General features: G+C 41.0%; 1 protein-coding gene across 1 annotated transcript in view; it reads left to right on the top strand.

Annotated features, from left to right (window-relative positions):
- The window catches only part of MYO3B (myosin IIIB), a 487,104-nt gene that overhangs the window by 236,796 nt on the left and 228,624 nt on the right, over positions 1-21,684 (top strand). The window contains exons 18-22 of the mRNA XM_057503926.1: positions 132-342; positions 1,007-1,154; positions 2,367-2,520; positions 3,683-3,771; positions 5,859-5,988. Coding sequence (XP_057359909.1) covers positions 132-342; positions 1,007-1,154; positions 2,367-2,520; positions 3,683-3,771; positions 5,859-5,988 — 732 coding nt within the window. The remainder of the gene's footprint in view (positions 1-131; positions 343-1,006; positions 1,155-2,366; positions 2,521-3,682; positions 3,772-5,858; positions 5,989-21,684) is intronic.

Here is a 21,684-nt window from a genome sequence, read left to right as displayed (position 1 = left end):
TATTTTGACTTTGAAGTGCCTAGGTAGAGCCTGGCACATAGTAGATGTTAAATAAGTGTTGGATGAATGAATGGCTGGCTGGCTGGGTGAATGACTGCATTCTCTGATGTCATCCTTATCCTTTGTCTCAGCTGCCTCTGTTCTCTGCATCAGCCCCAAGGAGCTCCAGGAGGCCCTCACCTCACACTGCGTGGTCACTCGGGGTGAGACCATCATCCGCGCCAACACTGTCGACAGGGCGGCAGATGTCCGGGATGCCATGTCCAAAGCCCTGTATGGGAGGCTCTTCAGCTGGATCATAAATCGCATCAATACACTCCTGCAGCCAGACAGAAACATATGGCAAGTTCCCCAGGGAGCAGAGGTCTCAGAACTGTCTTGGACTCCAGTGTCTCTTACAGTTTGCAGAGGAAGTGTTTGGTCCTCTATTGGGTTTCCTTTAGTGAAGTTCTCAGGCCTTTTCCTTTACAGGGAAAATGGAATCCAGAAGAACAGAGGAGGAGCATGATTGGCAGCTGTTACAGTCAGTGTGTAAGAGAACAAGCTTAGCTGGGAGCTAGGCAAACTCTATAGCTTAATCAGCTCCATGTTCTTAGTAGCAGTTTTCTCATCTATAAAATGAGGATAACAATATCCTCCCCTTAGTGTTGTTTTTAGAATCAACTGAAACTATTTATGTAAAGTTTTAAAGGTGGAAGAATGAATGAGCAACAGATTCAGCTCCTTCAAACAGACTGGTTCCTCTTTAGGCTCTATATTTAGAGCTTCTGAGTAAGATTTTAAAGTATTCTGCTGCTTAAAAAAAAAAAGAAGCTGGAGATACTGTTGGGAGACTAAAAGAATGAATGATTTAAGACACAGACTGTCCCTTTCCTTAGTGATTGCAGGAGAGTGCTTTCCATGAGTGGGAACATATGATGGCAAACATGCACATGCATTTTCATCATCATGAGATGGATGTTTCCTCCCCTAAATAAAAAGGGTTTTTCTCTTCTCTCTCATGCAGTAGAGCAGGTGATGGTATGAATGTGGGGATCTTGGATATTTTTGGATTCGAGAACTTCGAGAGAAATTCGTTTGAGCAGCTCTGCATAAACATCGCCAATGAGCAAATCCAGTACTATTTCAATCAGCATGTTTTTGCTCTAGAGCAGGTAATAGCAAATTCTGAAGTAACTAAACCTGGTGGGAAGGTGTCTCTGAGCTGCTTACAGTTTTAAGCAGAAATACTATCAGGCTAACAGGTAAAAGAGTTAAAAGCAAAAAACAAAAGGATGGAAAAACCTCTGGTGAGGCAGTCCTGTCAAAATAAATAGTCTAAATTTGGCCTGAAAAAGAGGTCTTCATTTCTGTGGAGAGGTACATTTTTTCACTTAACTGGAGCTGGTGACAGGCCCATTATTTAAAAGTTGCTTCCACACTGTTATATACGTATTGCCCCAAATCCTGGTTCTCTTCTACTTTATTTAGCTAAAAGTAACTATGATTGTGTCCAAAATGACACGGGATAATCTTGAATTCAGGAGCCCCAAAATGGCCATCTCCATCCCCCATCTCTTGCACAACAGATCCCACAGTAACTGGAGGGGTGTTTCCTGGGAGGAGTAAGTAAGATACGTTCTTGGTTTTCTTGAAATGAAATTCTTTCCCCTATGAGTTTAATGGTAAGTAAAGCAGAGTATGAAGCCAAAGTGTAGGGACCTTCCTTTCCACCTCAACCCCAAGAGCTTTTCCTATATGAGTAGCTCAATAACAAAATATTCTAAGCCCTTTGTTTTAATGCAGGAGTAAAGACACACAAACTATACTGTGATGAGACAAACACAAAGACATGGAGTAAAAATATCAGCATTGGTTTTATTAGTAGAGCTAGATTAATCCAGTATTGCACTCCTCTCTCCACCCATCCAGCACAAAAGGCCTCCACCTGTCAGTCCTTCCATTTATTTCCCTGGGAAGTCTGGAGTTTTTCTAGTTTTCCAGTTTGCAATGATTCTATTGCAGAAGATAGAAGTCTGCTTTCCTCCTGGTTTAAACCATGTCTGTTTCAAAAGTAAATTTTTTTTCAAATTCCCTTCCTTTTCATATCAGTTTCTAAATTATGAGTGACCAAGTTGGTGCTTGGGAGACAGAGAGCCATCCCTTTTGCTGGCTTAGGCTGCCTGCCACAGGCTCCCTGTAGGTTTGGCTTTAAACCCAAAGCTTCAACAGTGTTAAATACATAGGAGTCTTTACTGCACTCATAGATCACACCCTGTTTCCCACATGTGGTCCATGCTGAAAGACAAAGGCATGCACAACAAAGCAGCCTGGTGGCACCTAGGCCAGTGAGGGGCTAGAGCGATTCACAATCCATTTCCCTCCAGATGGAATATCAGAATGAGGGCATCGACACTGCACCTGTTAAATACGAGGACAATCGGCTGCTCCTGGACATGTTCCTCCAGAAACCCCTGGGACTGCTTGCACTTTTGGATGAGGAAAGTCGATTTCCCCAAGCAACTGATCAGACCCTGGTTGGTAGGTATCTTTTGGAAAATGCTCAAGAGAGAACTTAGCTCATGTCATCAAATAAGCGTGGCTGAAATCCATCTTTCCAATATATTTTAGCCACCGGGTGGGCTCTGAAAGTTTAGAGCTTATTTTTAACGAATTGAAACCTTCAGCAATTTATGTCCTAAAGCAACTCACCACCAAATCCTCCTCACTTTCCTGTTTATGCTGATGTTAATACCATTACCCTATGTCGATATCATGTCTACGTCTTCTTCTTCCTCATTTCCCATAACCAGCACTTGCTTCCCCTCCTTCTTGTGCCCTTCTCCCCTATTTTTGCCTGGACCGCATCCACCTCTCGTCCAAGGTTGTGCAGAAGCCTCTTCTGGCCTCCTGGCTTCCAGGCCCACCCTCACCCTCTTCAATACCCAAATAACTTAGTCTTTCTAAAGCCCTTTTTGTTAGGTTACTGTTATCCATAGGATGACAATAAGATGCTCCTCCTGCCATTAAAGGCCCTCTATACTCTACTATTCTTCACAACCCCCACTTCCTCCTTGAATCTTCAGTGTTGCGCATGATCCTGTCCCTCACTAAGACCGGGAGACACTTGGGCAACAGAGCCCCCATCTTCGCGTCACTTTAGTGCTTAGCATAGTGCCTCACACACAGTTGGCTCTCAGTCACAACAATAACAAAAATTGTTTATTGAGGGAGAAACAGAAAGCCTTTTCCCCAGATGGAAAATCGGTTCATGGGAGAGATTCACTTCTAGGAGCTGAAATTAGCACTCTCAGCAGTTTCCTTTTACCTATAAAATTGTTAACAAGTCACCTCAATGAGCTTAAACCTGGGTCATTTGCCTTCTGTGGCTATTATTGCCTTAGTAAATATTAAGATTGATTTATTTAAGACTTATGAGGTCATCAGTGTCCATGTGAGGTGTTCTTAGAGCAGAACAGGAGATCTTAGGGCACAGCCTGACACCAAAGATGGCACAAAACCACTAAAGGACCGGTTTGTAAGCCCATCTTATGGGAAATCTTTCTCCATCAGTGTACATACAATAATATCAGGCTGCCCTAAAATCCTTTATTCTGGGGTCACTCACAGCTCAAGGAGCATATTTACGTTTGAAGGAGCCAATAATTCACATTGTAACTTTTAAACATGAAAATCCACACAGATAAATTCGAGGATAATCTACGATGCAAATACTTGTGGAGGCCCAAAGGAGAGGAGCTGTGCTTCGGAATTCAGCACTCAGCGGGACAGGTGAGGCAGGCGTGGGGCGGGGCCCAGACTCCACAAGGGCAGTGTGCTCACCACCCTGTCTGTGCTCCTCACGAAACTGCTTGCAGATTTCTCTCTCCTTTTAATTCGTCTAAACACCTAATCATAATTCCCAAACCTTGTCAGTGGTGTGGTGCACAGAAAGTAGCCCGCAGTGCAGAAGCAGTTCCTTGCTGGAGTGGCCCACAGAGCTGCCGTCTGCTTCTCACCTGGGCTTTGGTTTAAAAGTGACAGCTTTCCAGAGAGAAAACGTATCACAGCTTTTGCAGCAGTTAGTGGTGAATGTTCACCTTCTGAGGTCATTTGGAGATGTGTAGGTAATGGAGGAGGGCTAATTTCACAGTGGGGCTCAGATTTCAGCACTTTAAGTGTACGTCTATCAGACACCAAAAATGTGTTGATTAAAAAAGAAGAAAAAAAAAATTCATTTTCATCGTCCAGATGTTAAGCTTTTACAACATTAACCGAAATTTCCACTTTTCATAATTTGCACTTCAGTCTCATTTCAAGTTCCTGAAGCAGATTAGGGACTAACTCAGGAAATTCTCTAGACCCATAGCCAACAATCCATTGCTAGAGTTACTCTCAAAGGAGCCATTTGAATTATGGTTGATTGGTTCTGGTGGGGTACGATGAGGCCCTGGATCCAAAAATTGGATAAGAGTTCAACATTGTGGACAATTTTGTTGATTTAATATTTATCAGAATTGTTTTTCACATTCATATCTTGACACTGAAATTAATTTTGCCTGAGTGGAGGTTGGTTGAAAAGCAATTCTGATACAAGTAAAGGAGATTGTTTTTCTCTCCACATAGGACATGACAACCATTTTGGGTCTTTGTTAAAATTGCAATCCAGTCTTTCCCCTTAAATACTGCATTTACCTTATGTCTTGCCAATGGGTTTTAGCCCTGGGTGAGGTCCCTATGGATTCAGTGAGACAGAGGAATGACAATGGAATGTTTTGGGGTGAAACGGTTTGCTATCCAGCTTGTTCTCCCAGCAATAGGTTGAGAGCTAGAATTCTGTCTGCATCCAGCAGTCTGCAGGTCTGTAATCCTCCTCTGTCTCTGCCTCCACCCAGAGCACTGGGCAGGGCTCTTTATATAGCGACTCCGTCAATAATAGCTTATTGCCTAGGGTGTGGAAGCAGTAGCCTAGCAGCAGGCCAGTTACATCATCAAGTGGTTTAGGGTCAGGTGAGGATCCTGGCCATGGGAACTTCAATTTCCCCCACACCTTAGCAGTGATGTCTGGCCACATAATAATCCTTCCATAACTGAGATCCCTGCCCCCCACTCTTCTCTTTTGCCTCCCATTCCTGTCTCTTCCCCGCACCTCTCTTTCCATCTCTCTGTCCTTTTACACCTATTTGCTACCCACCCCTCTTCTTCCCTCTTCCTCCCTCTTATCCTGTCTTGATTTTAAAGGAAAAAATAATCCTTTTCTTTTTTGGGCTCTGTGTCTTTTCCTCGGTTTTTTTGCCATTTGATGCTTATTTCTCTGGAGTGTTTCTTAACATTTCTATGGCCTATATTCCCCTCTTTTCTGAGAACTGAAATGACTTAGCATCCCTGAGCAATCACTCAGGTGCCATGAGTACCTCAAGAAACAGCAAGAATACGGTGGTTATGAGCATGAAGCCAGACTGCCTGTGCTTCGATGCCTGCCCACCGCTTGTGAAATGTGTGGCCATGGGCATATTATTCAGCCTCTTGCTAAGTCTCTGTTTGCCCACAAGTAAAATGGAGATAATAACAATGCTAATCTCAGAGGATGGATGCCTCCCATAAAATGAGTGCCCAATATATTTCCATAATTATTCTGATGTAATGTGTCTCTGGATATTTTATTCTTTTCCTCAAAGAACAACTGAACAAGAAGTTAAGATAAATTGGCCTGTCAAAATTACACTTTTCCCTCTTATTTAGTGGTCTGGATTTAAAAGCATGGCTGTGTCAAGATGAATTCTACACAGAGGTCGATTAATGACTGACTTCAGACAACTTGCAGTGTTGCCAACAATGGACAGTACTGACTAACTTGCTATTTTCTATTCATGTTGCAGGTATTATATGATGCTTCTGGGGTTCTTGAGAAAAACAGAGATACTCTCCCTGCTGATGTGGTTGTAGTCCTGAGAACATCAGAGAACAAGCTTCTTCAGCAGCTCTTCTCAATCCCTTTGACCAAAACAGGTACTTGGAAACCCACAGACAGCCCTGGGCCTGATGCTTCTACAGCCCTGCTGGGGTTTTCCAGTTGGTATTTTCTAAATACTGCCAGGGCTGCACTACTAATATTTTGAACTTTAAGAAGGATAAAGGTCTATCCAACTAAGTCCAAGAGAAGGAAAGTGGTTGTTTATTTTGCAATTTAATTACAAAGGATCAGTACATATATACATGTATACACACACACACACTTTCTATAATGTCAAATCTTAGACATTTCATTTCCTCTGCCTGCCTCTTTTCATTCTTCCATTTTTTAAGACATATGTTATCATTAATTCATGATAACCCCAGTTTACCTAGAATTATTGGGAAGATTATTTCTATTCAGTATGATTCCAAGTGAAGGGAATGTGGCAAATCACAAGTCATCCAATCATGGGGTTCTCAGTGGTCACCAGGTCCAACTTCCTACCAGTCGTTGACTCCACCTCATCACTCCCCTAACCAGCTTGGAACAGGTCCACCGCTGTGTTACCAACATAGCCTTCGCTTACTTACAGTGAACTTCTGTTTAAGCACTCAGTTTTCATACCAGCAAGCAGGAAAATAGGGCCAAAGAACAGAACTTCTTGGTGTTTGCCATTTTGCCAAATGGACTCTAATTGGATCAAGCTGCCATGATTTACATGGGGGCTACTACCTTTGGCTGGGCAGTGACTTGATTTTCTCACAACTCTCAAGGGTTTTGCATTCCTGAGGGTATGTCTGGAAACAGCTGCAGATATTTTTTTAAGAAAGGAGGGGAAGAATCTTCTTTATCATTGTTCATAACTTCCTTTCTTCCCACAACCCTCTTGAAATCATTGACACCTGAGTCTAACATGGGCCTTTGCATGCTAAATAAGACAGTGGCTGCCAGGTCTGATTTTTAGCAACATGGAGAGGTGTGGCAAAGTTGGGGTTCCTATGGCCAGAATCCTCACTGAATTTAAACCACTTGATGATGTAACTGGCCTATTGCTAAGCTACTGCTTCCACACCCGTAGGCAATAAGCTATTATTGCACTATATAGAGAGAGAGAGCTCAGCCCAGTGCTCTGGGCGGAGGCAGAGATGCTAGTGCTCAACCTATTGCCAGAGAACAAGCCGGGTAATAAACTCTTTCTCCCCAAGAACATTCTACTGTCATTTCTTTGGTCATGCTGAATCCATAGTGAACTTGCCCGGGGCTGAAACCCATTGGCAAGACAAGAGGACTGAAAAGCATGGCTTAGGAAAAAGGCACAGTCTACAATCTTTGCTTCTTCTTAACTTGGAAGAAGAGTTGAAACCAGGTCCTCAACTTGTTTCAAACATGCTCCTTTAAGCAAAAATAATTGCATGCCCGTCAGAAAGCTTCCCTCCAGCTTCCTTTCCCGAACTCCCGTGAACACAGCCAGGATTTGACTCATTATTAACTCCTGGGATAGCAGTGGCCAGGTGTGGGCAGGGCTGGTGCTTCCTAACCACCCCCTCAGGAATAGACTCATCAGCTAACTTCTGTGAAGGGGTGAAGATACAGCCACTATTAATAGCAGACGTACTCTTTGAAATGAAATCCATCCAGATGACTTGTCAGCTGGCATTTACACACCCCCATAAATATGAGTAACGACTTGTCAAATCTGTTCACACTTTGAAATTCCCAGTTTTCCAACCGCTGGCAAAATAAGCGCCCCTGCTTCCGTTTTCGCGCTTCTCTCAGAGAGCTTTTTCCGGTCTTGTAACTCTTTCTGAATCTTGCCTTGAAACTGTGCTCCACACCACCTGGAGGAAACAAAAGTGGAAAATAAGATTAGAAGCAACTGTGTTTTCCTGACAAGCTGCCTTGTAATATTATGCATAGTAATTTCTTTTGAAATTCTAATCTTTATTTTCATCACATTTTGAGATAATTAAGGAGCCACAAATATACATCAAAACTAATAAGCCAATTATTAGTGAAGGCAGTGCCACAGGTCAAAGGTCATCCAATCATGGAATCCTCAGAGGTCACCAGGTCCAGCTTCCTACCAGTCATTGACTCCACCTCACCACTCTCCTAAGCAACTTGAAGGTCTGGGGTCTTTTCCTGAAATTATTTATGTTAAATGCCTTCAATCAGTAAACATTTATAGAGCAGCCTTTAATGATAAGACACTGTTTAGACAGCAAGGGGAATATAAAGATAATACACTTTGCCCTAAAACAAATGGATCTTTCTTTTACCTTCACTTGCTGTCTAGAATTGGGTACTGGTTTATCTCCTTATGACCGTATGTGCCCCTAAATCCCAGTTCTAAAGAGATGGTGCATCCTAAGGTTAAGGTCAGAATGTTAATTAAGCTTCTAAATTTTGAGTCATCCATATTTTGTATTTTTTGTTTTATTATATTACAGCCTTTGAAGGTGGGAAAACCTTACTGGACAGAAATTGTGCTGTTTTGCTCAAATCGCAAATACTTGTTTCGGGCCCATGCCCCTCATGAAGGGAGATGAACCTGTGCAGCTCAGCATTCTGGCTGGAAGTGAGACCCTACGCCTCCTAGTGTTTTGGCAAAGAATATGCTGATATTTTCAGTGCATGAGAAATCATTTTCTTGGTCATTTTTATTTATCCTGCTTCAGATTCTTAAATACTTGTTTCATTAAAATTAAATAGGCCCCTAGTTCAGTGAACATAGATATGATAGGTAATTTCTTTACAAACTTCTTTCAGGGGATGAACTGTAGAGAGAAAGGAAAAAGGTCAAAGTTGGGAAGCCTTGGATGCTATTGGCCCCCAACTTAAAGAGCTGACTCAGTGTTGGACTCCTCCGTCTTGAGAGGAGAAGGCCCTGTGGGATCCTGACAATGCTCCGCCTCATGGCCTTGGTGGTAGTTTGCTTTACATTGTTCATTATGCTGTACACTTGCTTTGTACACTTTTCAATACATGCATTCTATTTCACAATAATACTTTCATTTTCCAAAAGATAAAGATCTCAAAATGCAAAGAAAAACTTTAATTTTTCTATCTTAAGATTTCCTGTCTAGTTAAATTGAGGTTTCTTAGTAGCTAGACTGCTGCCGTCCTTTGCATTCACACGTACACTTCAGAGAGCCTCTGGCTGACATTCCTGTCCGTTTATGTCAGGCTTCTCTCTGCGCTGCTGGGCAGTTAGCAATCCTGTCATGAGTAAATATCAAACGGAAGTATTGGTTCTTGGTTTAATCTATTATCGAGGTTGAGACAATTAACCTCTGTATGTGTAAAACCATAATATGAAATCAGAGACGGGAGTCCAGTTGGCCTTTTTCTGTTTCCTGTATCCACCTTCCTGTTCATGTTGTACATCCCCAAATAAGGAAAAGGTTAAAAAACACAGAGAATGAAATCATGAAGCCTAGGGTTGTAAGGAGACAGGGCTCCTCACAGGTTTCTGCACCCCCTTCTGCAGGCACTTAGCTGCATCCGGTGGTGGAGATGCCTGTGCCTGAGGGCCCTGCTCTCATTTTAAAATACGCACACAGTGCCAGGCAGGCAAACAGACGCAGCTGCAGTGGATACAGGTCTCCTCTGCTCCCCTCTGACCCTGGGTCCACTCCTCTACCTGCAGATGGGTCGCTTCAGATGTGATGGGATTTTCTTTGTACTCCTTCCCATTGATAGGAAGTTCTCTGAAGATTTTGCGTGTGAAAATTTGATATGGCATCAATACTGCTTTCTAACCCTTCAGCGGGGACTTTTCAAACTGAATGATCTAGGTAGAAAAGGAAAGATGTTAAAGTTTCAATGGATGATTTTCCTGTTTGGGGAATGTTCCACTTGCTACTAGTAAACTAAAGTTCATAGGGCTCAGGGAAAGAAAGAGAAGAGGAGGTTTCAAAAGGAACTTCAGAAATTCATTGCTGTGTTTGAATCATGAATTCTGACTTCCATGTAGTAGTTAGGAGCTTTAACGGAGTTAGGAACTTGGGAGAAACTGTAAAAACAAGAGCAGCACTGGAGGGAATGTGCTCTGGGCCTCCAAGTCCGGGTTGCTTTGGAATCTAGAGCGGCGTCTTGTCTCTGTTGCCTTCTTCTATCCAAGGGCTTTCAGGTCTCTCCTGGAATTTGATCTGCACTGAAAGTCCTCAGTAAAGTCTCTCTATCCTGACTTCCATTGGTCCCTCTTTTTATTTGGATGGGGAGGAGGGCAAGGTGAACCCTCACATTATGTCTGCAAAGCACTATAAATCGCTTTTGCTGCTAAAATACTTGCTGTTGATTTTTCCTGATTCTGTAACTCCCCAAATTTGATATTAAGCTCTTAAGAGGATGTCTTTGGTAGCTATCTCTTAGCGTTTTCATTTTCTATTTATGGCTGCTCCTCCATCATGGCAGTTCGGCAGGTGGATCTGGTAGGATGAGCTGATTTTAAGTGATAAAGTTTCAGGTCACTAACATGGACAGTGACCAGCAACTCTGGAAATGAAGGCTCTAATGAACTAACCCTGTCAGGGGAGCCCTGGGGCGGGGTGGGGGGAATGGGGGAGAGTTCCTCCTCACACACAGGTCTGCTTCTTTATACTTAATTGGACAGTGTATTTCACTCAGTAGATAGTTACATACTTGGCATCTATTACCATTCATATGGTGCTATAATAGGTGCTTTCTAGAAGGAAAGAAAGAAAATTCCAGCCAGAATAGTAGGGGACAGATAGTGTCAAGTCCTAAAATGTATAAAGAACACACAAAAAATTTTGAACAGGTATACAAATCAATAAATGGGGGCGATATAAACACTATGTCTACACAAGTAAAAGTAGAAGGAAAAGTCATAGAAATACCCTGGGGTTAACATGGGGAAAAACTTCTTTGAACTAAGACTTCTGGGAAGAGTTTTTGTTTTTATTATTTTTAATAGAAGACTACAGAAAATTGAGCAATCAGGGATTAATGAGGCATTCTAAGACACAGTCCACAGCACTGGGAATGCGAGGTGGGTGGAAGTGGGATAGTTAAGTGAAGAGGAAGTGAGGCAGGAACTCAGGGCAGGGGAAGCAAAATGGGTAAAGGATTGAGTTGAGCCAGGGGCGGGCTCCTGATGCTGATCTGAAACGCTGTGACTGGTCGGGGTGGGCTGCTGAGAAGAACAGCTTCAGAGTGAGAAAAGAAATCTTGACCAGGATGTTAAAGACTGACTAGGGAGAACTAAGGAGCACCCGGGAGGCTGTGTGGAGCTGTGTGTGAATAGATGCTCAGCAAATGCTTTAACATTCTATGTTTAGATCTAGCACTCCTTTTGAGTTAATTTTTGTGTAAGGTGTGAGGTTGAGATTCATTTTTTTCATAAAGAGTTTCAAATCATTTAATGAAATAACTGTCCTTTCTCCATTGAGTTGCTTTAGCCATTTGTCAAAAATCAATCAGTTATAATTGTGCAGGTCTGTTTCATTGCTCTATGGACTTAGCTCTTCTTCAGTACCACACTGTTTTTACTATAATGTCTTTATAGTTAGTCTTAAAAGCAGGAAGTCTGATTCCTCCAACTTTATTATTTTTCAAAATTGTTTGGTTCTTCCAGTTCCTTTGTCTTACTATATAAATTTTAAAAGCAACTTGTCTATATCTACAAAAAAATCCTGCGGAGATTTTTATTATAATTGCATAGATCAGAAGAGTTTGGGAAGAGTCAACATATTTACTATGTTGAGTCTTTCAATCCATGCACATGGCATGTCTAGGTATTTGGATCTTCTTTGATTTTTTAAACCAATATCTCATTTCAGCATGCAGATCCTATACATGTTTTGTTCGATTTACACCTAAGTGTTTCAATTTTTGGAACTAGCATAAATTTCTTTTTAATTTTGGTTTTCAGTTGTTCATTGGTAGCATACAGAAATGCCACTGGTTTTTGTAGATTGACCTTGTCTCCCACAACTTTGCCAGTAACCCTCACTTATTAGTTCTTGGAGTCTTATTTTGTTTTTGTTCTAGTAGATCCCTAGGAATTTTATACATAGACAGTCACATTGTTTGTAGATAAGAACCCTTGTATTTTTCTTTCCAATCTTATGCTTTTTATTTCTTTTTCTTGCCTTATTTCACTGACTAGTATAATCTTGAATAGAAGTAATAAGAGGAGACATCCTTGCTTTATTCCTGACCTTGGAGGAAAAGCATTTAGTCTTTCACCATTAAATATGGTATTAACTGTAGGAATTATGTAGGTGCCCTTGCACTTGCTATTCCCTCTACCTGGAATATTTTCCCCTAAAACATACCCATGTCTAGCCTTTTCACTTTATTTTGTCTTTTCTCAAAATCTACTTTCCTGGCTACCCTAGTTAAAATTTGAACCTATTCAATATTTTATATCCCCATTTCCTGTTTTATTTTTCTTCTTAGCACTTATCACTACCTTAAATACTACATATACTTTATCTTGTTTATTGTCTGCCTGCCTCCACTGTAATGAAAGTTTCAGGAAAGCAGAGATTTTGTCTGGTTTGTTCCTCAAAGCCTTGGACAATACCTGGGATATTGTAGCCACTCAATATATATTAGCTGAATAAATAGATGGTTGAGCTAAATCTACTGATCCCCTACATCTGCTCCCATTTTCCATCTTCCTTCTAATCTAAATGACTGAACTATCCCTGCTCATTACAGGCCAGCCCTCCAACTGTCCTCTGCATCCCTTCCCCTCTCACCTTCACAAAGGTTTTGATCCTACATTTATTCCTTCTAATGTGACCATTCTCATCAACACAGTGTCTTGCATCTTTTTGACTGTGTGTTGAATTGTGTCCCCCCACAAAAATATATGTTAAAGTCCAAGTCCAACCCCCAGTACCTCAAAGTGTGGCTTTATTTGGAAATAAGTTCTTTACAGAAGTAAACAAAGTAAAATGAAGTCATCAGGTGGGCTCTAATCCAGTATGATTGGTATCCTTATTATAAAGGTAAATTTGGACACAGACACATGCAGAGAGAACACTGAATGAAGGTGAAGGCAGAGAGCAGGGTGCTGGATCTCACATAGCTTAACAGCTGAACTATTTTTTCAAACACATTTCCAAAGAAATGTTTTACATTTTTTCAAAATGTTAATTTGATTACATCCTCTGCCTAAAGCCTCCAATCGCTCCTTCTCACACCTAGAATAGAATCCAAACTCTTTTCCTTTACTACAAACTCTTGAATGATCTGTCCCTGTCTGCCTCTCTGTCCCCAGCTCTTTGAACTTTATCCTTCACACCGTTTTCATTCTGTTCCTCAGATATTCCGAGCCTTTTGCTGACTCAGCTCCAGCTTCTCACTCTGCCTGGAACATTCTTTCCCCAGATTTTTACTTTTTTTTTTTGGTCTATTTTTTGTGATTCAGAATCCAACTTAAATGTCACCTCCAAAGAGATGCCTTCTCTGTTCACCCAATGGAAAGTAGTTGCATGCTTCACCGCTCACTCTATTACATCACTCTCTTTGTGTCCACTGAGAGCTGACATTATCCTGTATCTCTGCCCTACCCTCCTCTACCCCATCCCTGTGCTAATCTATAAGCTCCTCAAAAGTAGAATCCTTATTGCTCCTGTTATAATCAGAGCCCAGAGCAATTCCCAGTGAATCATAGGTCCTCAACAAATACTTGTTATATAACTCAGTAACTCCTCCAAGGTAGAAACTAAAGCTAAAATCCAAGAACTGACTTCCAATCTGAGGCTCTGTATTAGTTTACTGAGACTGCCATACCAAAGCTCTACAAACAAACACTGGCTTAAACAAAAGAAATTTATTATCTCATAGTTCTGGAAGCTGAAGTCCAAGACCAAAGTGTTGGCAACTTTGATTTCTTCTGAGACCTCTCTCCTTGGGTTGCATATGGCTGCCTTCTCAGTGTCTCTACATAGTCGCCCCTTGGTCTGTGTGCATAATGTATGTTTCCCAATCTCCTCTTCTTAAAAGTTCATCTGTCACCATGGATTAGAGCCAACTCATATGACCTCATTTGACCTTAATCAACTTTTTAAAAATTAAGTTATCATTGATATACAATCTCATGAAGGTTTCACATGAACAACATTGTGGTTACTCCATTCCACACTATTATCAAGTCTCCACCATATACTCCATTGCAATCACTGTCCATCAGCGTATAGAGTCACTACTTGTCTTCTCCGTACTACATTGCTTTCCCTGTGCTCCCCTATATTATGTGTGTTAATCCCCTTCTCCCTCCCTTCCTGCCTGCCCTCCCCACCCTCTTTCCTTTTGGTAACCGCTAGTCCATTCTTGGGTTCTGTGAGTATGCTGCTGTTTTCTTCCTTCAGTTTTTGATTTGTTGTTATACTCCACAGATGAGTGAAATCATTTGGTACTTGTCTTTCTCCGCCTGGCTTATTTCACTGAGCATAATACCCTCTAGTTCCATCCATGTTGTTGTAAATGGTAGGATTTGTTTTCTTCTTATGGCTGAATAATATTCCATTGTGTATATGTACCACATCTTCTTTATCCATTCATCTACTGACAGACACTTAGGTTGCTTCCATTTCTTGGCTATTGTAAATAGTGCTGTGATAAACATAGGGGTGCATATGTCTTTTTGAATCTGGAATCTTGTTTTCATAGGGTAAATTCCTAGGAGTGGAATTCCTGGGTCAAATGGTATTTCTATTTCTACTTTTTTGAGGAATCTCCATATTGCTTTCCACAATGGTTGAACTAATTTACATTCCCACCAGCAGTGTAGGAGGGTTCTCCTTTCTCCACATCCTAGCCAGCATTTGTTGTTGCTTGTCTTTTGGATGTTGGCCATCCTAACTGGTGTAAGGTGATATTTCTTTGTGGTTTTAATTTGCATTTCTCTGATGATTAGTGATGTGGAGCATCTTCTCATGTGCCTGTTGGCCATCCGAATTTCTTCTTTGGAGAAGTGTCCATTCAGATGCTTCATCCGTTTTTTAATTTGGTTATTTGCATTTTGGGTGTTGAGGCATGTGAGCTCTTTATATATTTTGGATGTTAACCTCTTATCAGATATGTCATTTACGAATATATTCTCCCATACTATAGGATGGCTTTTTGTTCTGCTGATGGTGTCCTTTGCTGTACAGAAGCTTTTTAGTTTGATGTAGTCCTGTTTGTTCATTTTTACTTTTGTTTTCCTTACCCAAGGAGATGTGTTCAGGAAATAGTTGCTCATGTTTATATTCAAGAGATTTTTGCCTATGTTGTCTTCTAAGAGTTTTATGGTTTCATGACTTACATTCAGGTCTTTATCCATTTTTAGTTTACTTTTCATGGGGTTAGACAGTGATCCAGTTTCATTCTCTTACATGTAGCTGTCCAGTTTTGCCAACACCAGCTGTGGAAGAGGCTATCATTTCTCCATTGTACATCCATGGTTCCTTTATTGTATATTAATTAGCCATGTATGTGTGGGTTTATATCTGAACTCTGTATTCTATTCCATTGATCTATGGGTCTGTTTGTGTGCCAGTGCAAATTGTCTTGATTACTGTGTCTTTGTAGTAGAGCTTGAAGTCAGGGAGTGTAATTTCCCCACTTTATTCTTCCCTCTCAGAATTGCTTTGGCTATTCAGGGTCTTTCATGGTTCCATATGAATTTTAGAACTATTTCTTCTAGTTCACTGAACAATGCTGTGGTATTTTGGTAGGGATTGCATTGAATCTGCAGATTGCTTTAGGCAGGATGGCTATTTTGACAATATTAATTCTTCCTATCCATAAGCATGAGATGCATTTCCATTTATTAGTGTCCTCTTTAATTTCTCTCAAGAGTGTCTTGTAGTTTTCAGGGTATAGGTCTTTCACCTCCTTGGTTAGGTTTATTTCTAGGTATTTTATTCTTTTTGAAGTAATTGTCAATGGAATTGTTTTCCTGATTTCTCTTTCTGCTAGTCCATCATTAGTATATTGGAAGAAATGCAACAGATTTCTGTGTATTAATTTTGTATCCTGCAACTTTGCTGAATTCAGTTATTAGTTCTAGTAGTTTTGGAATGGATTCTTTAGGGTTTTTGATCTGCAACATTATGTCATCTGCAAACAGTGACAGTTTAATTTCTTCTTTGCCAGTCTGGATGCCCTTTATTTCTCTTTGTTGTCTGATTGCTGTGGCTAGGACCTCCAGCACTATGTTGAATAAACGTGGGGAGAGTGGGCATCCTCATCTTAGTCCCAATCTTAAGGGAAAAGCTTTCAGTTAAACATGTTTCACTGTTAAACATGTTGGCTATTGGTTTGTCATATATGACTTTTACTATGTTGAGGTACTTGCCCTCTATACCCATTTTGTGAGAGCTTTCATCACAAATGGATGTTGAATTTTGTCAAATGCCTTTTCAGCAACTATGGAGATGATCATGTGATTTTTGCCCTTTTTTTGTTGATGTAGTAGATGACGTGGATGCATTTTTGAATACTGTACCATCCTTGCATACCTGTGATAAATCCCACTTTGATGTATTTTTTAATCGATTTGCTAATATTTTGTTGAGTATTGTTGCATCTTATGTTCATCAGGGATATTGGTCTGTAATTTTCTTTTTTTGTAATGTCTTTGCCTAGTTTTGGCATTAGAGTGATGCTGGCTTCATTAGAATGTGTTTGGAAGTATTCCATCCTATTCTACTTTTTGGAAAACTTTAAGGAGGATGGGTATTAGGTCTTCACTAAATGTCTGATAAAATTCAGTGGTGAAGCCATCTGGTTTGGGAGTTTTCTTCCTAGGTAGTTTTTTTTATTACCAATTCAATTTTATTGCTGGTAATTGATCTGTTCAGATTTTTTGTTTCATCCTGGGTCAGTCTTGGAAGGTTTCATTTTTCTAGAAAGTTGTCCATTCCTTCTAGATTATCTAATTTGTTATCATATAATTTTTCATAGTATTCTCTAATAATTCTTTGTATTTCTATGGTGTCCGTAGTGACTTTTCCTTCCTCATTTCTGATTCTGTTTATGTGTGTGGACTCTCTTATTCTCTTGATAAGTCTGGCTAGGGGTTTATTTGTTTTGTTTATTTTCTCAAAGAAACAGCTCTTGGTTTCATTAATTCTTTCTATTCTTTAATTCTTCTCAATTGCATTTATTTCTTCCCTGATCTTTATTAGGTCCCTCCTTCTATTGACTTTGGGCCTCATTTGTTCTTCTTTTCCTAGTTGCATTAATTGTGAGTTTAGACTGTTCATGTGGGATTGATCTTCTTCTCGAGATAGGCCTGTATTGCTATATACTTTCCTCTTAGAACTACTTTTGTGGCATCCCACAGAAGCTGGGACATTGAGCTGCTGTTTTCATTTGTCTCCATATATTGCTTGTCTCTGTTTTTATTTGCTTATTGATCCTTTGATTATTTAGGAGCATGTAGTTAAGCTTCCATGTGCTTGTGGGCCTTTTTGTTTTCTTTGCACAATTTATTTCTAGTTTCATACCTTTGTGATCTGAGAAGTTGGTTTGTACAATTTCAATCTTTTTGAATTTACTGAGGCTCTTTTTGTGGCCTAGTATGTGATCTATTCTGGAAAATGATCCATGCGGACTTGAGAAGAATGTGTATCCTGCTGCTTCTGAGTGGAGAGTTCTGTAGATGTCTGTTAGGTCCATCTGTTCTAATGTGTTGTGTTGTTCAGTGCCTCTGTCTCCTTACTTATTTTCTGTCTGGTTGATCTATCCTTTGGAGTGAGTGATGTGTTGAAGTCTCCTAAAATGAATACATTGCATTCTATTTCCTCCTTTAATTCTGTTAGTATTTGTTTCACATATGTAGGTGCTCCTATGTTGGGAACATAGATATTTATAATGGTTATATCCTCTTATTGAACTGACCCCTTTATCATTATGTAATATCCTTTTTTGTCTCTTCTTACAGTTTTTGTCTTGAAGGCTATTTTGTCTGATACAAGTACTGCAACTCCTGCTTTTTTCTCACTATTGCTTGCATGAAATATCTTTTTCCATCCCTTCGCTTTTAGTCTGTGTATGTGTTTGGGTTTGAAGTGAGTCTCTTGTATTCAGATGGGACTTGTTTTTTTATTCATTCTGTAACTCTAAGTCCTTTGATTGGTGCATTCAGTCCATTTACATTTAGGATGATTATCGATAGATATGTACCTATTGCTATTGCAGGCTTTAGATTCATGGCTACTAAAGGTTCAAGGGCAGCTCCTTTACTATCTAACAGTCTAACTTAACTTAGTACACTATTTCAAATACAATCTAAAGTTTCTTTTTTTTATCCCCTTCTTTTTCTACCTCCTCCACTCTTTATATACTAGGTGTCATATTCTGAACTCTTTGTGTATCCCTTGACATTGTGGATAGTAGATTTAATTTTGCATTTGCTTAGCAATTAATTGGTCTACTTTCTTTACTGTGGTTTTATTTTTTCTGGTGACAGATATTTATCCTTCCAAGCACTTCCATCTATAGCAGTCCCTCCAAAATACACTGTAGAGATGATTTGTGGGAGGTAAATTCCTTAAGCATTTGGAGCACTTCTATTTATAGCAGTCCCTCCCAAATGCACTGTAGAAATGATTTGTAGGAAGTAAATTCTCTCAACTTTTGCTAATCTGGAAATAGTTTAATCCCTCCTTCAAATTTAAATGATAATATTGCCAGGTAGAGTATTCTTGGTTCAATGCCCTTCTGTTTCATTGCATTAAATATATTGTGCCACTCCCTTCTTGCCTGTAAGGTTTCTGCTGAGAAGTCTGATGGTAGCTTGATGGGTTTTCCTTTGTAGGTGACCTTTTTTCTCTCTCTAGCTTCTTTTAATACTCTACCCTTGTCCTTGTTCTTTGCCTTTTTAATTATTATGTGTCTTGGTGTTGTCTTCCTTGGGTCCCTTGTCTTGGGAGATCTGTGCAATTCCATGGCCTGAGAGCCTTTCCTTCCCCAGACTGGGGGAGTTTTCAGCAATTATTTCTTCAAAGACACTTTCCCTTTTTCTCTCTCTTCTTCTTCTGGTACCCCTGTAATGAGAATATTGCTCCATTTGGATTGATCGTACAGTTCCCTATTGTTCTTTCATTCCTAGAGATCCTTTTTTCTCTCTGTGCCTCAGCTTCTTTGTATTACTTAATTTCTATTCCATTTACTGTCTCCTCTACCTCTTCTAATCTGCTTTTAAATTCCTCCATTGTATATTTCATTTCAGATACTGTATTTTTCAAAGTGTCTATCACTCTCTTGAGTTCATCCTTTAGATCTTGAATATTTTTCTGTAGTTCCCTTACTGTGTTTATGATTTTTATTTTGAAATCTTTTCAGAAAGATCGGGGATTTCAGTTTCACTGAGTCCTCTTTCTGGTGTTTGAGGGATTTTGGATTGAACAAGTTTCTTCTGCCTTTTCATAATCCTATTGGATAATGCAAATAAATAGGTTTGTGTAGGTGGCACCCTCTAGTGCCCAGAAGCTCTATTCTTCTGCTGCTCAGCATCTGGAGCAATGGCAGAGGTCACAGGTGAGCAGTGCTGGTGCCTACCAGGAGGAAAGAGCTCTTCCCTTCTTCTTGGCTGCAGTGCCTGCCTCCACTGCCAGGGCCAGTGAGCCGTATGCACAGGAAGCAGCCTCTGCATTAAGTCCCTGCAGCTCTAGCTGCTGTAGGCAGGGCTGCCCTCCTGCTGCCCTGGAGCAGTGGTGGGGGTCACAGGTGAGCAACACCAGTGCCCACTGGCAGGACAGAGCTCTTTCCTGTTTCCCTGCCACAGTGCCTGCCTCCTCTGTCAGCGCCAGTGAGCCCAGTGTGGAGGGAGCAGACTCTGTGTTAAGCCCCTGTAGCTGCCACAGGTGGGGCTGCCCTCTGGCTGGCCTGGAGTGATGGAGGGAGAGCAGGATTGCATGGTGGCGCCAGTTGGGAGGAAGGAGTGGCATGCTGTGTATCATGGTGCAGGGTCTTGGGGCTGCGTTACCAGTCAGGGGGCTGGAGCACCTGAAGCTCCTGAAATTTCCCAAGCTGCTGGGCTGAATGTGCTGGTATGATTTTGTCCACCTGTTCCTTCTCCTGAGCAGCAAGCTCTGTGCAGTCCTTGTTCCTTTAGCAGCCCTCTCACTGTTGGGAGTCTTTCAAAGCGCCTGCTTTTCTTTTGTTCCAGAGTGGCCGGTTGTGGGAATCTGTTCTCCACTAGCGGCTGGAATCTCAGTCTCTCTGAGTAGTCCGCCTTTCTTTGCTTTCCAACCCCTCTAGTCTCCAGAGCACCATGCAATGTGGGTTTGTGCTCCCAGAGTAGATCTCCAGGGCTGGGTATTTAGCAGTCTGGGGCTTCTTTTCTCTCCCTGCTCTGTTTTTCTTCTTCCTGCCAGAGAGCTGGAGTGGGTGCGGGGAGGGCTTGGGTCCCGCTGGATCATGGCTTTGTTACTTAACCCTTTTCCATGAGCTCTTCTCTTTTCCCAGATGTAGGCTGGCTGCTGCAATCTTCTTTCTGGTCGCTCTTTTAGGATTAGTTGTATTTGCTGTATTTTTGTATTATATGTGGTTTTGGGAGGAAATTTCTGCCTCACTTCTCATGTTGCCATCTTTTTCCTCCCGACTCCAACCTTAATCAACTTTAAAAGGTCCTATCTCTAGATGCAGCCACATTCTGAGGTATGGAAATTAGGAGTTCAACATATGAATTCAGCCTATAACAAATCAATAATGGCTGAGGGAGATGTTTATATGCACCTCCTTATCTGTTGGGCATGTGTGGGCCACCACCTTTCCCCATGAAGCCCAAGGACAGTTGTGAACAGTGAAAGAGAGTTTTCAGCCTCACCCAGACAGGGAAGGAGAGCTCTGCCCTCTTCCGTTCCCTTCTCCCTCCTCCCACACCAGAGGAACTAATCTAAAGAAGAGGTGTGTGCAATACAGGTAGGTCATGGGGAAGGCAGTACAGCATGGAGAAGACAAACAATGACTCTAGAGCCTCTTACTACACTGATGGACAGTGACTGCAATGGGGTGTGGTGGGGGGGACTTGATAATAGGGGTGAATGTTGAAACCACAATGTTGCTCATGTGAAACTTTCATAAGATTGTATATCAATGATACTTCAATTAAAAAATAAAATCTTCAGGGAAAAATAAAAGAAGAGCTGTGTGAAGCATAACTCCTTCAAGCCATGAAAGACATTAGTTCAGCCTGGAGGAAAAGGGAGAGTGGAGAAAAGCTTTGAATTGATATGATATTGTCAATGTTACAGCCAGTTATTTTACTGCAAAATGGGTTTATTCAGGAATATCAGAGGAGTTGCAATTCAGCAGACATGTGAAATATGGCAAGCTATAGGCATATCTAGAGCTCCAAGGAGAAGAGTGTTACTTTATAGAGAAAAAGGAGAAAGTTGGAAGGGACTGCTTTGAGTGAAAGTCCATTGGAGGAAAGCGAGAGTTCAGAGTGGTATTGGCTTCTCATGGGCTGAGCTTTCTTATTGGTCAAATTTGTTGCTGGGCAATGAGAAATTCTTCCTTCCTCCTGCTGGAATAATAAAGCAGGCTTCTTCCTATTAGGAATGCAAAGTGTAGTCTCTTTCTCACTGGGGTCTGCAATTGACAATGAGTGGGTAGGGCATGAGAACCCCCCCCCCATCTAACTCCCTGACTCCATTTTAAATGAGGTTTCACAATATTAAAGGTTAAAAATAAATAAAAATTAATTTTTAAAACCAAAAGTGATCTTTAACAGCAGAAAATATCTGAAAATCCATAAATGGGACTAAAATATG

Source organism: Manis pentadactyla, chromosome 6 (assembly GCF_030020395.1).
Source record: "Manis pentadactyla isolate mManPen7 chromosome 6, mManPen7.hap1, whole genome shotgun sequence".
Classification (NCBI taxonomy): Eukaryota; Metazoa; Chordata; class Mammalia; order Pholidota; family Manidae; genus Manis; species Manis pentadactyla.
The sequence above is the reverse complement of the archived record's forward strand: the minus strand, read 5'-3'. Positions and strand labels throughout refer to the sequence as shown.